The sequence below is a fragment of the Alexandromys fortis genome, unplaced genomic scaffold (assembly GCF_014885135.2).
Source record: "Alexandromys fortis isolate MF-2015 unplaced genomic scaffold, M_Fortis_MF-2015_v1.1 scaffold_9, whole genome shotgun sequence".
NCBI classification, from domain to species: Eukaryota; Metazoa; Chordata; class Mammalia; order Rodentia; family Cricetidae; genus Alexandromys; species Alexandromys fortis.
Genome location: NW_026067892.1, coordinates 21,493,962 through 21,505,563, shown reverse-complemented (window position 1 = coordinate 21,505,563; position 11,602 = coordinate 21,493,962). Strand labels below are relative to the sequence as shown.

Here is an 11,602-nt window from a genome sequence, read left to right as displayed (position 1 = left end):
AGGGCCAAGGCTGCGCGGGGGAAGTTCTCCGGAGCCCCGGAGGTGGCCTAAGGGGAGAGCGCCAAGGCAAGAGAGGTGTCCGCTTCTCCGTGACTGTGACCTCTCCCCCCCCCCCCCGCGCACGTGCTCGCGGCCGGGGAGAAGGTCCAGCCCGGCCGGTTGAGCGAGGCGGTGGCGTTCTGGCAGCCCAGGGGCGCATGGAGGCGCCGAGGGGGGCTGTGCGGCTCGCCTGCGGCGCGGGGGAGCGCGCACGCCGCACCTTGGCCTCCCCGGGGACCCGGCTGGCCTCTCCCCGCACTTCCTGCCGCTGGGCTCCAGGGTGCGAGCGGCGAGACGGGACAGGTGTAGCCCGCAGTGGCCAGCCGCGCGTGTAGGAGGGTTGAGCCAGCTCAGCTGCCTGGAGTTGACTCGCTGCCCCAGGAACTCCTCAGGCGGGGTCGGCGTGTGTCACTTTGCAACACAGAGGCCATCGCCTCGGGCTGTCTTAGCCTCCGCTGGGGACGGAACCCTGCCGGCCCGGGCGCGGTGCAAAGGCTCGCTATCCTTGGCGGGCCGGGCTCTGGCTCCTGGATTTAGGCGGCTCACTGGGCCCGTGCCGGCGCCTCCCCCATGCTGCTTGGAGCGTCCTGGCTGTTGGCGTCCAAGGCGGCGGCCACTACAGCTCGGAGCGAGGGCGACGACGGGCAGGGTGAGCAGCAGCAGGAGGCCCAAGCGAGGACTGACGAGGATATGGACGAGTCATCGCTGCTGGACTTGCTGGAATGCTCCGTATGCTTGGAGCGCCTGGATACCACGGCCAAGGTGTTACCATGCCAGCACACCTTCTGCCGCCGCTGTCTGGAGAGCATCGTGTGCTCGCGCCACGAGCTACGCTGTCCCGAGTGCCGCATCCTAGTGGGGTGCGGTGTGGACGAGCTGCCCGCCAACATCCTGCTGGTGCGCCTGCTGGATGGCATTCGCCAGAGGCCCCGCACGGGCACCAGTCCAGGGAGCAGCCCTCCTGCGCGTCCTGGCCCCGGTACGTTCCCGGCGCTCGCTGGTGTTCCAGGAGGTGCGACCAGCAGTCCCCCGCGTTCCCCGGTCTTTCTTCCAGCCGCGGCAGGCAGCTCTACCTCCAGTTTGTGCGACGTGGCGTCTAACAGGAGCGTGCCAGTGGCTAAGGTAAGAATCTACCCCAATGACATGGCGTCACTGTGTGGGAAAGTGTATGCTTGTGCGCACGTGGATGTACGAGTAGTCATGGTCAGAGGCTCTTCCGTGGCCTACTGGTTTGTTTCATTCTTTAACAACTCTGTGCTCCAGGGGCTCTGCGTAGCTTTCATTTCCCACTTAACCAACTCTCGGCTACATCCCGTCACAGCACCTCCTAACCCTTACCTCAAACTTCATGTGGACATCTAAGTTGCTTTCCAGGTGCTTAGAGCACTGTGCTCACACCTGCCCCCGTGACTAGTTCATGTGAACCATCCTCTCACTCTCACTAGGTGGATATGCCTTCTGACCTGCCACCCTCCACCACTTCCATTTTTACTAGGCCTGGTCCTTCTGTCTGTCTGTCTGTCTATCTATCTATCTATCTATCTATCTATCTATCTATCTATCTATCAATCATCCATCTACCCATCTATCTATCTATCCATCCATCCATCCATCCATCCATCCATACATACATACATACATACATACATACATACATCTATACTGACTCTGTGTGTATCTGTCTATTTATCCATGTATCCTGACTGTATGTATTTGTATATCTCTCTCACACTTTTTTTACCCTTCCAAATCCCCAGAAACAACCATCTTCCCCTACACCCCCGGAGTCTTCCTCCTCACCCTCAGCTCACCAGTTGGGAACTTACTGCTTATTGGTCCCCTGGTTCTGATCGCTGACAGGGAGCTGATGGCCTCCTACCTGATTAACTGTCTGCTTAAGGTGGACAGGGCAGAGGGCAGAGTGGGCAGACCTGCCACAGAATGACTACAGCTGTCTCCAGAAGGAAGAAAGGAGTTTGCTTAGAATCACCAGGAGCGTGTGGTCCTAACCTCAGGGCTTGTGGCATTCTCTTGCCAAGCCTGGGTCCTCTTATGGTCTCGTAGGCAGGGTTGTTTTCTCACATGGAACGTTGTTTGAAATGTTCATTATTAGATTTTGCACACCTGCATTGTATAGACTTTACTACTTTTGTTTTAGTTGGAAGACTTTTTTTCTGGATGATTAAATTTGAGTTTTCTGTGGACTGGGAGAAAGGTAGTCAGGGAATAGTCCTTCCTTTTTAGGCTTGTCGCTGAGGGACCAAAATTTAAATTTGACTTTAGTTGTGGCTGAATCCAGCTATACATTCCATTAGAGGCTCAGAAGCTTTTCGTTCTTGTTGGCGTTGTTTGTAATCTAATATTATAATTAAAGGTTTTTATTTGCAACATTTGTTGGTTGCTTCCTCCTGCTTCAGTAATTATGTGGGCTTTGGAACCATGACTCCTCTGAGATGCTCAGGTGCTTTGATGACTGCCACCAGACCTCGGGCCAGCTCACCTTGAGGAGTGAGGTTGGCCTGACGCTTACCGGGAAGCCTCTGATATAGGAAAGGCACAGCCTCAGACAACGACTGGGACCTTACTGCTGTTCAGTGCGTTCTTTGGGACTTGTCCCCGAGGCGGAAGCTTGTAGCTTTAGCAATAGTGCTTGAGTATAAGGAATTCGTGTTTGGATCTTTACAATTTTGAGATGTTGGAGGTTGATGTTCTGGATGGCCACGTACACCATGGTTTGGGATGTCTGCACTTCTGGGAATTTGAGAACGTATCTTCTTTGTGTATGTCACCTTGAATGCAGGCTTTCTTTCAGTCGTCTCAAAAGGACGAAGTTCAGGTTTGGGGGGAAAGTTAGAATGAAGTCTAGTGTTATTTGACCGCGTTCAGAGAAGAAAGTAGCAGAGGCAGAGACTGCAGTATTTGGAGCTTTTGTTCATTGATTTTTAGTAGTCACTGGGTTTCTTCTTGGTCAGCCGGAAGCCGCGCCTGCTGCTGTCACACTACCACTGTGGGGAAACAGCAGTAGGTCTCGATGAGCAGTCTAGGGGACAGTGATGGATGTGGAAGAGAAAGGGGCTGAAACTGCATGTTATGTAGGTGTCAGCCACCTGTGAACATAGTAGGCAGAGACCAGCTAAAAACTGCCTCCAGACAGACTCTCGGTACTCCACTGTCCCTAAAATTTACATTGACGCTTTCTAGTGAGGCTGAATTCTGGATGTGGCTGCCTGATGTTTAGTAAATGGATATTCATTCCACTGTTTAACAAATGATAAATATGACCTTAGTAACCTTAAATGTCACATTTCCCCTTTCTTGATTAGAAGTCCCTTGGATCTTTTGGGCTAGTGGAGATATGTGAACCTTTAAGGTGTATACATTATGGGCAGGTATCTACTCAACCTATCTCCATTCTTAACTCAGTTATAGCCGAATCTGGGGACTGCATCGGGTATAAAATGCACTGAAGTTCTGATTGGTTTCATGCACAGGTCACAAAATGCTTTGCGTGGAGTCTCGGTTGTCTTCAGCATACTGGGGAGTCCCTTACCTGACAGATTTAAGATGACTCTTTGAAAAAAATCAGTTACTGATGCTTCCCCTAGAAATGTTGTAAGTTAGAAGTGCCCATTGCCTAGTTTGGGATTATTGGTTTCTTTATCTGCTGCTAAATACTGCTTCCGTGTGGCTTCTTAAAGTGCCGTTGAAGAGTCTGGCTGGAAAGATACTGTAAAACTATTGAAAGTTTTATAATGTGTGCTAACTTTCTCAACCTAATTTGTTTATTGTCTTGAAAGTTTTGCAAGAGAACCCCTTTGATATCCCAAACCGTCAGCAACTGGGTTGAGTTAGGACAGTCTGAGAGTTCTATGAGGACTGGGGATGTAGCCCAGTGGCACAGCACATGTCCAGTATGCCAGAGACCCTGGTTCCTGTCCCTAGCAATCCAACAAACAGAAACAGGAAGGCAGTCAGGCAAATAGGGATTCTGCCAGAAGGGTATTATGGTTTCAGATTGAATCATTTAGAGATTGTGTTTTTAATATGAAGGATTTAGTAAAAGACTTAAGCATATGATAATTCCTACTATAACAAGTGCTTTTATTTTTGAATATTCTTTGCTTTTGTTTGGACATATATAGAACCTATCAACTAGTTATATTGTGCCTATCTATATAACCTGTCTTGGTCTCTCGCCGTGAACCTGACCAAACAGAGTGGGAAAAGAGAGGTGTTCTTGCCTCTTTAGGAGGCCATTACAGTCACTGCCTGGTGTTTGTGCAGAACTCTGAGGTTGGAGAGTAAAGATGCTTTCACAGACAAACATTGGGGGAAGTTTAACAGTACCTTTGATGACATAAATGCGGGCTCAAGGGCTAATAACATAGGTTGTATATATTGTGTCTTCCCTTCTGCCCCTCCCCTGTGCTGGGGCTGGAACACATGTATGGATACGGTTTGAGTGTCCCCGTGGTCCTGTATTGTATATTTTTCTGGTTTGTTGTTTCTTCAGCAGTGAGACAGGGTCTCATGACATCCAGATTGTCCTTGAATTGCTTACACGCCTAAGCGTTACTGTGAACTCACCCTCCGCGGGCCTTCACCTCCTGGGTGTGTTTGATTCTGAGAGAAACCAGATAGCCCACACGGTAGCAGGCAGCTAACATGAGAGCGTTGACCAGGGTAGAGGGTGTCTGAGGTGTCTGAAATAAAGTTCACCTGATCCCTAGTCATCAAAGTTGAAGAGGTTGTATCTTTCCTTTTTAATGCTGCTGAGGGCTGGACACAGTAATTCTACCGACTGGATGGAGAAGTGAGCCTTTTGTGCCCCACGGAGATTGATATCTAGGTGCGTCACCTGTGTTAGGCTGTGTCCTCCAACCACAATCCTTTGCCTCTCTGTTTGGCAAACGGTCAGCCATGCCGGAATAGACATGCTTGGATTCTGAAAGGAGCCAGATACCCCATAGGGTATCAGACAGTTGGTGACGTGAGAACCTTGCTGTAGTCCCGTCTGCCCGGGACACTTTGACTGTGAGAAAAGCACTTCAGAGGCAACAACGTTTGGTGCTGTGTTCTTAATAGTGGTCATTAGTGAGCAATCCAAATTACTCTTCACTGAGTACCTATCGTGTGTCGTGGGCTATACAGAATATTTTATCTATTTTTAAAAAATGTTTTGAGACACAGTTTCACTCTGTAGCCCATGCTAGGCATGAACCCTTAATCCCCTTGCCTCAGATTCCAGAGTGCTTGTGTTATTAGGCATGTGCCACCGTGTGTGAGCTCTCTGTTCTTTCCTGCAGCCCTGCAAGGTCGCCAGGAACATAGGCCAGAAAATCAAGAAGGTAAAGCTTCCTTCTGCTGAATGGCTCGCTGCTAGCAGAATACTGGAAAGATGAACTTTAGCCTGAGTGCCTCGCTGGCTTCGAGGAATCTGGCTTCAGCGGCGTCTTCTTATTCCATGACAAAACTAGCTAACTGATAGACACGGTCCCAAACAGAAACAGGAGTGACCTCTTTATTTGGTTCACCCCAAATTAAACAGATGCTCTTCAGAGTTAAGGCTGCCATTTCATCGACGTGGGGAGTGTAGAGCATTGTGGTGGCAGAAGTGTCCCCTCATCTGTTATGGTTTGAGCATAAGTGACAGCAGCCCTGCACAGATCAGGCTGAGCTGCCCATCCTAAAAGCCACACGTGCCCACCCTGCTTTGCAGCTGAAGTCTCACCTCTAGCCCGAAACCAGTTTCTGAGAAAGGCAGTGGCTGCAGGTGGCACCTTGGTGCGACCACAGCCAGATCCAGAGAGAGGAAGGTTTCCCTCCGGTCTCTAAGTATACAGGCAGAGTGTGGTCTGGACACCGTCATAGACTTCCCTTGTGTCCTGGGACTGGTGCCTCTCACCGTCTTCTCTCAGAGCTGAGGCCCAGGACCTCCCCTAGGGCTTGTGGTAGTCCTTACTGAAGAAGAGGTAGGGAAGGGGACTCTGGGACCTAAGGAGGGCACAGGCGCCAGGAGCTCTAGCACATCAGTTTTAATTCTGGCTTCCTTAATTTCTTGCCACCTCTCTGTGGGCAATTAGGTTACCCACATTACCAATGAGGTGTCCCTCCTGGGGCCCTGCTAGTGGGTCTATTGCGTATAGGAACCTAAGTTAGGGGTGCATGTGGAGAACTATTTGTGCTGTGCACAGGGGAGAGAGAGAGAGAGAGAGAGAGGAAGGAAAGAAGGGAGGGAGGGAGAGAGAGAGAGATCATACTTTGCTTTTAGATTCTAAGTCATCCTGTGTTAAGGAGATTTGGTCATGGGCCCTCAATGAACATCCAAGCCCCATGGCTATTGGAGCCTCTTTCGTGTTTTCCACTGTTCCTGCCCAGTTTTATCTTTCTTATCACAGACCATGTCCCTGATCTTTATAAGCATGGTTAAAGTGAAGACGAAAACCCCAACGACGCAACACCTTCCACCCCCCAAAGAAAAAGAAAAAAAAAAAAAAACCAAGACTGCCATTTGCTTTAAGGACAGCAGGAGAGGACCGTTTTGCTTAGTTGTGGATCCAGCTGGCTGTGGCTGCTCTGAGAGCAAGCTCTTCTCCTTGATCTGCAGGAAAGAGAAAGCTCTGCAGTTGCCTGGGACTGAGCAGCCCCCATGGTGGGTGGGCTCGAGGGGATCTGTCCCATTGTCTTCTTCTGTGGCTCTCTGAGCAGGGGAGAATCGGTTCTCAGTTGTATGGTTGTTTCTGATGAGTATTTTAGTTCAGCCCACATTTAGTTTCTGCCCCTTCCAGCCAGCACAATCTTATTCCAGGCACCTTTTTGAAATAAAATATCAGTGAACACTTAGCTCGGTGAAAGTGTTCTTCACGGGGTCTCTGGAAGAGCCCAAGGTCAGTTTTTTATCAGGTTTGCTGTGCTTGGGAGAGCTTCCGATTTACTGAATGAGAAATGCATACTCCATGGGCATTCTATTGGAATTTTAATTAACCTTTAAAAATAGGCTGTCGGGCTGAAGGTGTCCGCAGCAGTGAGTGACTCAGGAGTTCTGTTAGCACATTGCATGGCGGCCCCTTAGATCCTGAGAGAAATTCAAATGGAGGAAAATACGTGCCTTTATCTATCTCTCTCTCTCTCTCTCTCTCTCTCTCTCTTTCTCTCCCTCCCTCCCTCTCTGTCCCCGTCCCCTTTCTTTCTCGTTCTTATCTAGCAGGAGTTTTTCCAGTGCTAAGGATTTATCTTAGGGCATTGCATATGCTATGCAAAGGGTTCTTTTCTTTGGTTTAACCAAAGACGGACCCAGAAGTACTAGAGAGAGGAAAGGGAATTGGGGGAGGCTTTGGCATATAGATCAGATAATAGTAAGAAGGTATAGCAAATGTCATCAGACACAGTGAGTTATAATCAAGAAGATGCTTTTGTTGCAAAGATGGTGTCTCCTGCAGGTTTGCTTACCAATGATGCTGTTGGATTTGAAAGATCAAAGCATTCTTCAAACAATTGTTACCCTCCGAGGAAAGCTCTTGGGAGGCCTTGAGCAGTCACTAGGAAGGACATGTTATCTTCTCAAGGCCTTGCCCATGTAGAGTATCTTTGTCCAGTGAATTCAGTGAGAAGACACAGATATTTATTATGCAGAAGTTTGTGGAAATGCGTAGTGATGAAGTGGTGGTCCTTCAGCTGTGTGTGTAGGAGGAAAACAGAGGCTTAGATGTTTTCAGTGTCAAATAATCCCTGATCTTGCTGTTGCCAGGACTATACAGCTGTTTTAAAACCTAGCATACTCTTCCTCGTGAGGCAAAGTGACAAGCAGATTCTGAGTCCTGTGTTGGCTGGTCTGATGCCAACTTGACACAAACTAGAATCATCCAAGGGGAGGGAACCTCAATTAAGAAAATGACTCCATACGATCAGGCTGTAGGCAAGCCTGTAAATATTTTCTTAATGAGTGATCAATGAGGGGGGGCAGATGATTGGAAATGGTGCCATCTCTGGGCCAGTAGCCCTGGGTTCTATAAGAAAGTAGACTGAGCAAGCCATAATGAGCAAGCCCTCTTCATCAGCTCCTGCCTCCACGTTCCTGCCCTGTTTGAGTTCCTGTCCTGACTTCCTTCGATGATGACTAAATGTGGAAATGTAAATCAAATAAACCCTTTCCTCCGCTTGCTTTTGGTCCTGGTGTCTCGTTGCAGCAGTAGAAACCCTAAGACCAGTACCATTCACAAATTATATTTTCTCTTGCGTTAAATTGCTTCTCTTAGAGAAGGGTCAGGACAGCCTCTGGGCAGCCTCTAATGCAACCGTGTGAATGCCTTGGCAGGTTTGTGTTTGGAGCTGTACGGATGGGAAGAGCTCAGGGCTGAAAGGCAGTGCTATCAGTGCTTAGTGTATACACATTTGCGTTCATGGGCAGGTAGAGGTGAGTCCCACATCACTGCTTTAGAGAAGTAGAAATGTTTATTGACCAGAGGGAGAGTTGTGAAATACTAAACTGTTTTCACATCACTCACGGCAAGGCCCATAGAGAGCACAGACGAACAGAAGCCTTCGTACTTCAAGCCCCGGGAAGCCCCTTCCCTGACTATTGACTCTCCAGCACTGTCGTCATTGTAACCTTTGTAGGACATATATTTATGTTCAATCATGGTGCATGTGATTGGTGTTTATGTCTGGTATGCAAGCTTGGTTGCTCACGGCCAGCATACATGGTCAGTGGTCATGTTTGGTATGAACGATGAGTGCTCCTGACTGATGTGTAAGATTAGTTGCTCATGGTTGAAAATCATGGTTGGTGTATATGGTTAAACCGCGTGATTGGTGTTCATGGTTGCTCTGTTGTTCATTGTTGTATGTGGTCGGTGCTATGATTGGTACACATGGCCAATGCTCGTGGTTGAATGCATGATTGAAACACACGGTTTCTATGTGTGATTGTTGTATGTGGTTGATGATTCTCCTGGCCACAATGTGGTTGGTGCTCATGACTGGTGTTTGGGGTTGGTGCTCCTGCTTACTGTATGTGGTCATTATATGCGGTTGATGCTCATAGTTGGGTATACATGGTTGACGCTTGCAGTTGTTATCTGTGTTTGGTATCCATGGTTGGCATCTGTTGGTCCTCATGATCAGCATATATAACTGTCATGTGTGGTTAGACTGCTCCCTTCCCTTAATTCCACTTTCAGCCACTGACTCTTTACTCCTTTGTCGTTTGTGAGCCATGATTTTGCTTGAAATATCTTTGTATATGGATGTTCCTTATATTTTTGTCCTCCAAACATCAGCAACCTATGTTTCCCCTGAATTTAGATGTTGTAGAAAATACCTGCTCGTCCCCATAAGATTAACAACCAGTCTGCTAAGTGTGGTTGGTGTTTGCCATGATGGCTCCTTTGTCTTCCCAAACTAATCCATGAGTCCTTTTAAACAAATCAGCACCAGAGCTGGTCCCGTGGACCACCTAATGCCTTTGCTGCTGCTGGTAGCCTTGTGGGCTGAGAAGCCCTCCTTGTGACTGCCCTTCTGGGATGAGCAAGTCCCTTGGTGGTAACTGGGTGGGTGTGGGCAGTGAGAGGCCAGTGCCATGGCAGGGCATACCTCTGTGGCCAGGAGCCAGGCAGCTTTGTGTAAGAGGAGACGATGTTGCAAACACTTTACTCTGCTGAAGCCCAGGACTTTGTTTTTACTTTTGCCATTCTTCTTTCTGGGCATTTCTGATTCCATTTTAATTTCCGCGGGTTGTTTGTAGTACTTTTTCCTCATTTTCCCCTTCTGTGGGCTGGCAGCTTTTCTGGTACTTTGCTGCTCTGTGGCTTTTTGAAGTTAGCAACTTCTGGGTCCCTCCCTGGAGGAAGGGCTCACAAGCTAGTAATCTTATGATGTTGGATGTCCTTCAGTGTATGTGGTGCTTTTATTGGTTGGTGAATAAAGCTGCTTTGGCCAATGGCTTACCAGAATAAAGCCAGGCAGGAAATCCAAACAGGGATATATCGAGAGAGTAGGCAGAATCAATGAGACACCATGTAGCTGCCGAAGGAGAAAGATGCCTGAACCTTACTGGTAAGCCACAGCCTTGTGGTGATACGCAGATAATAGAAATGGGTTAATTTAAGATACAAGAGCTAGCAAGAAATATGCCTGAGCGATTGGCTTAACAGTGTTGTAATTAATATAGTTTTGTGTGATTATTCGGGTCTGGGCAGCCAGGAAACCAAAGCAGAGTCCATTTACAATCCTATTTTAACCCTCACACGTTAGCCCTTCTCCCCACTATGGTGAACTGGAGGAGAGCCAAGAGCCTTGTGTGACTTTTGAGCCCTGCTCAACTTCTCCAGTGACAGGTTGGGCACTGGAACCAAGGACTGCTGCTGATCCCACTGGCCTGCCTGCTGGCAGGTTCTTCATGTTGTCGACTGTGGCTCGAATTAGCCGCAGGATCTCTGTCATGAAGGCTAGTGTGGATCTAGGGTCAGGGCCCCAGGAAAGATGGGTGATAACTTGGGGATTACAATGAAGTTTGAGAGAAGGCTTAATCATTTTATAAGTCCTGACAGTAGCAAGAGTGGGTGGGAGCAGGGGGAAGAGGGGTTTGGAGCAGCCACTGAGGTCATGTCTAGCACTGCCAGGGGGGACTTGATCTCCTGTCATGCCTGCTGAGCATGCAGGTGGCTCCCTGATTGACTCCTTAGGTATGCTTATCTGTGATTGCCTCTTCTCTATATCCTCTATTGGTGTGTGTACTCTGGCTTTGGTGGCCCTCTAAGATGCCACCAAGCCTTCTGGAAGTTCTAAATCTCAGTTCTGCATAGGCTGCTCCGCAGCTGCTTGGACAGCCATCCACTGCCCTTCCTGTTAGGAACCGTGGTGTTCCTGGTCTCTTCTGGGTGGATTTTTGGTAGCTCTGAGACCTGGTAAACTCTGTGTTCCCCTTTCTTTGACACCTTCCTTCTCCCTACTAACACCCTTCTTCTTGTGGTCTTTGATTTATCTTTTAAAAATTCACATGTAATCTGGAGAACTATCTTAGTGATAGACCTTTTGCCTAGCATGTGCAAGACCCATCCTAGCACACCCCCCAATAAAGACATTCACATGAATTTTCTCTATCCAGAATGTGATGGGCAGAATAGAATGTGATTTCAGCATCACACAGGGGGATATTTGACCAGACTTGGAATAAGATATGTCTCCCATGGCTTCTCAGAGCTCGGTGCACCCCAGTACCCCATGCACTTTCACTGATAAAAGCTGAGCCTACTGGGGCCCTAGAGATAGAACAGGGATGCCTGATGGACTTGAAGACTCAGGGTGAGCTGGGAAGTGTGAGTCAGCTCCTGGTTCTTTGTAGAAAGAATGGGCTCCATAGAGTCACTGTTGTAATTAAAAAAGGGGGGGGGTGCAAGAGAAAGATGCCATGCAACAGAGTTCACATGGAGGGGCTTTTATTAGGGGAAAGGGAACATAAATGGAGGGGGGAGACTGGCCTCTGGGGAGAGGAGCAGTAGAAGAGAGAGAGCAGAGAGGAGAGGGAGGGACAGGGGGAGGGAGGGACAGGGGGAGGGAGGGAGGG

At 48.7% G+C, this 11,602-nt stretch overlaps 1 protein-coding gene across 1 annotated transcript in view; it reads left to right on the top strand.

The window, feature by feature from the left end:
* Nucleotides 1-427: 427 nt before the first annotated feature.
* The window catches only part of Sh3rf3 (SH3 domain containing ring finger 3), a 255,973-nt gene continuing 244,798 nt past the window's right edge, over nt 428-11,602 (top strand). Inside the window, exon 1 of the mRNA XM_050138107.1 lies at nt 428-1,161. Coding sequence (XP_049994064.1) covers nt 610-1,161 — 552 coding nt within the window. The 5' untranslated portion in view covers nt 428-609. The remainder of the gene's footprint in view (nt 1,162-11,602) is intronic.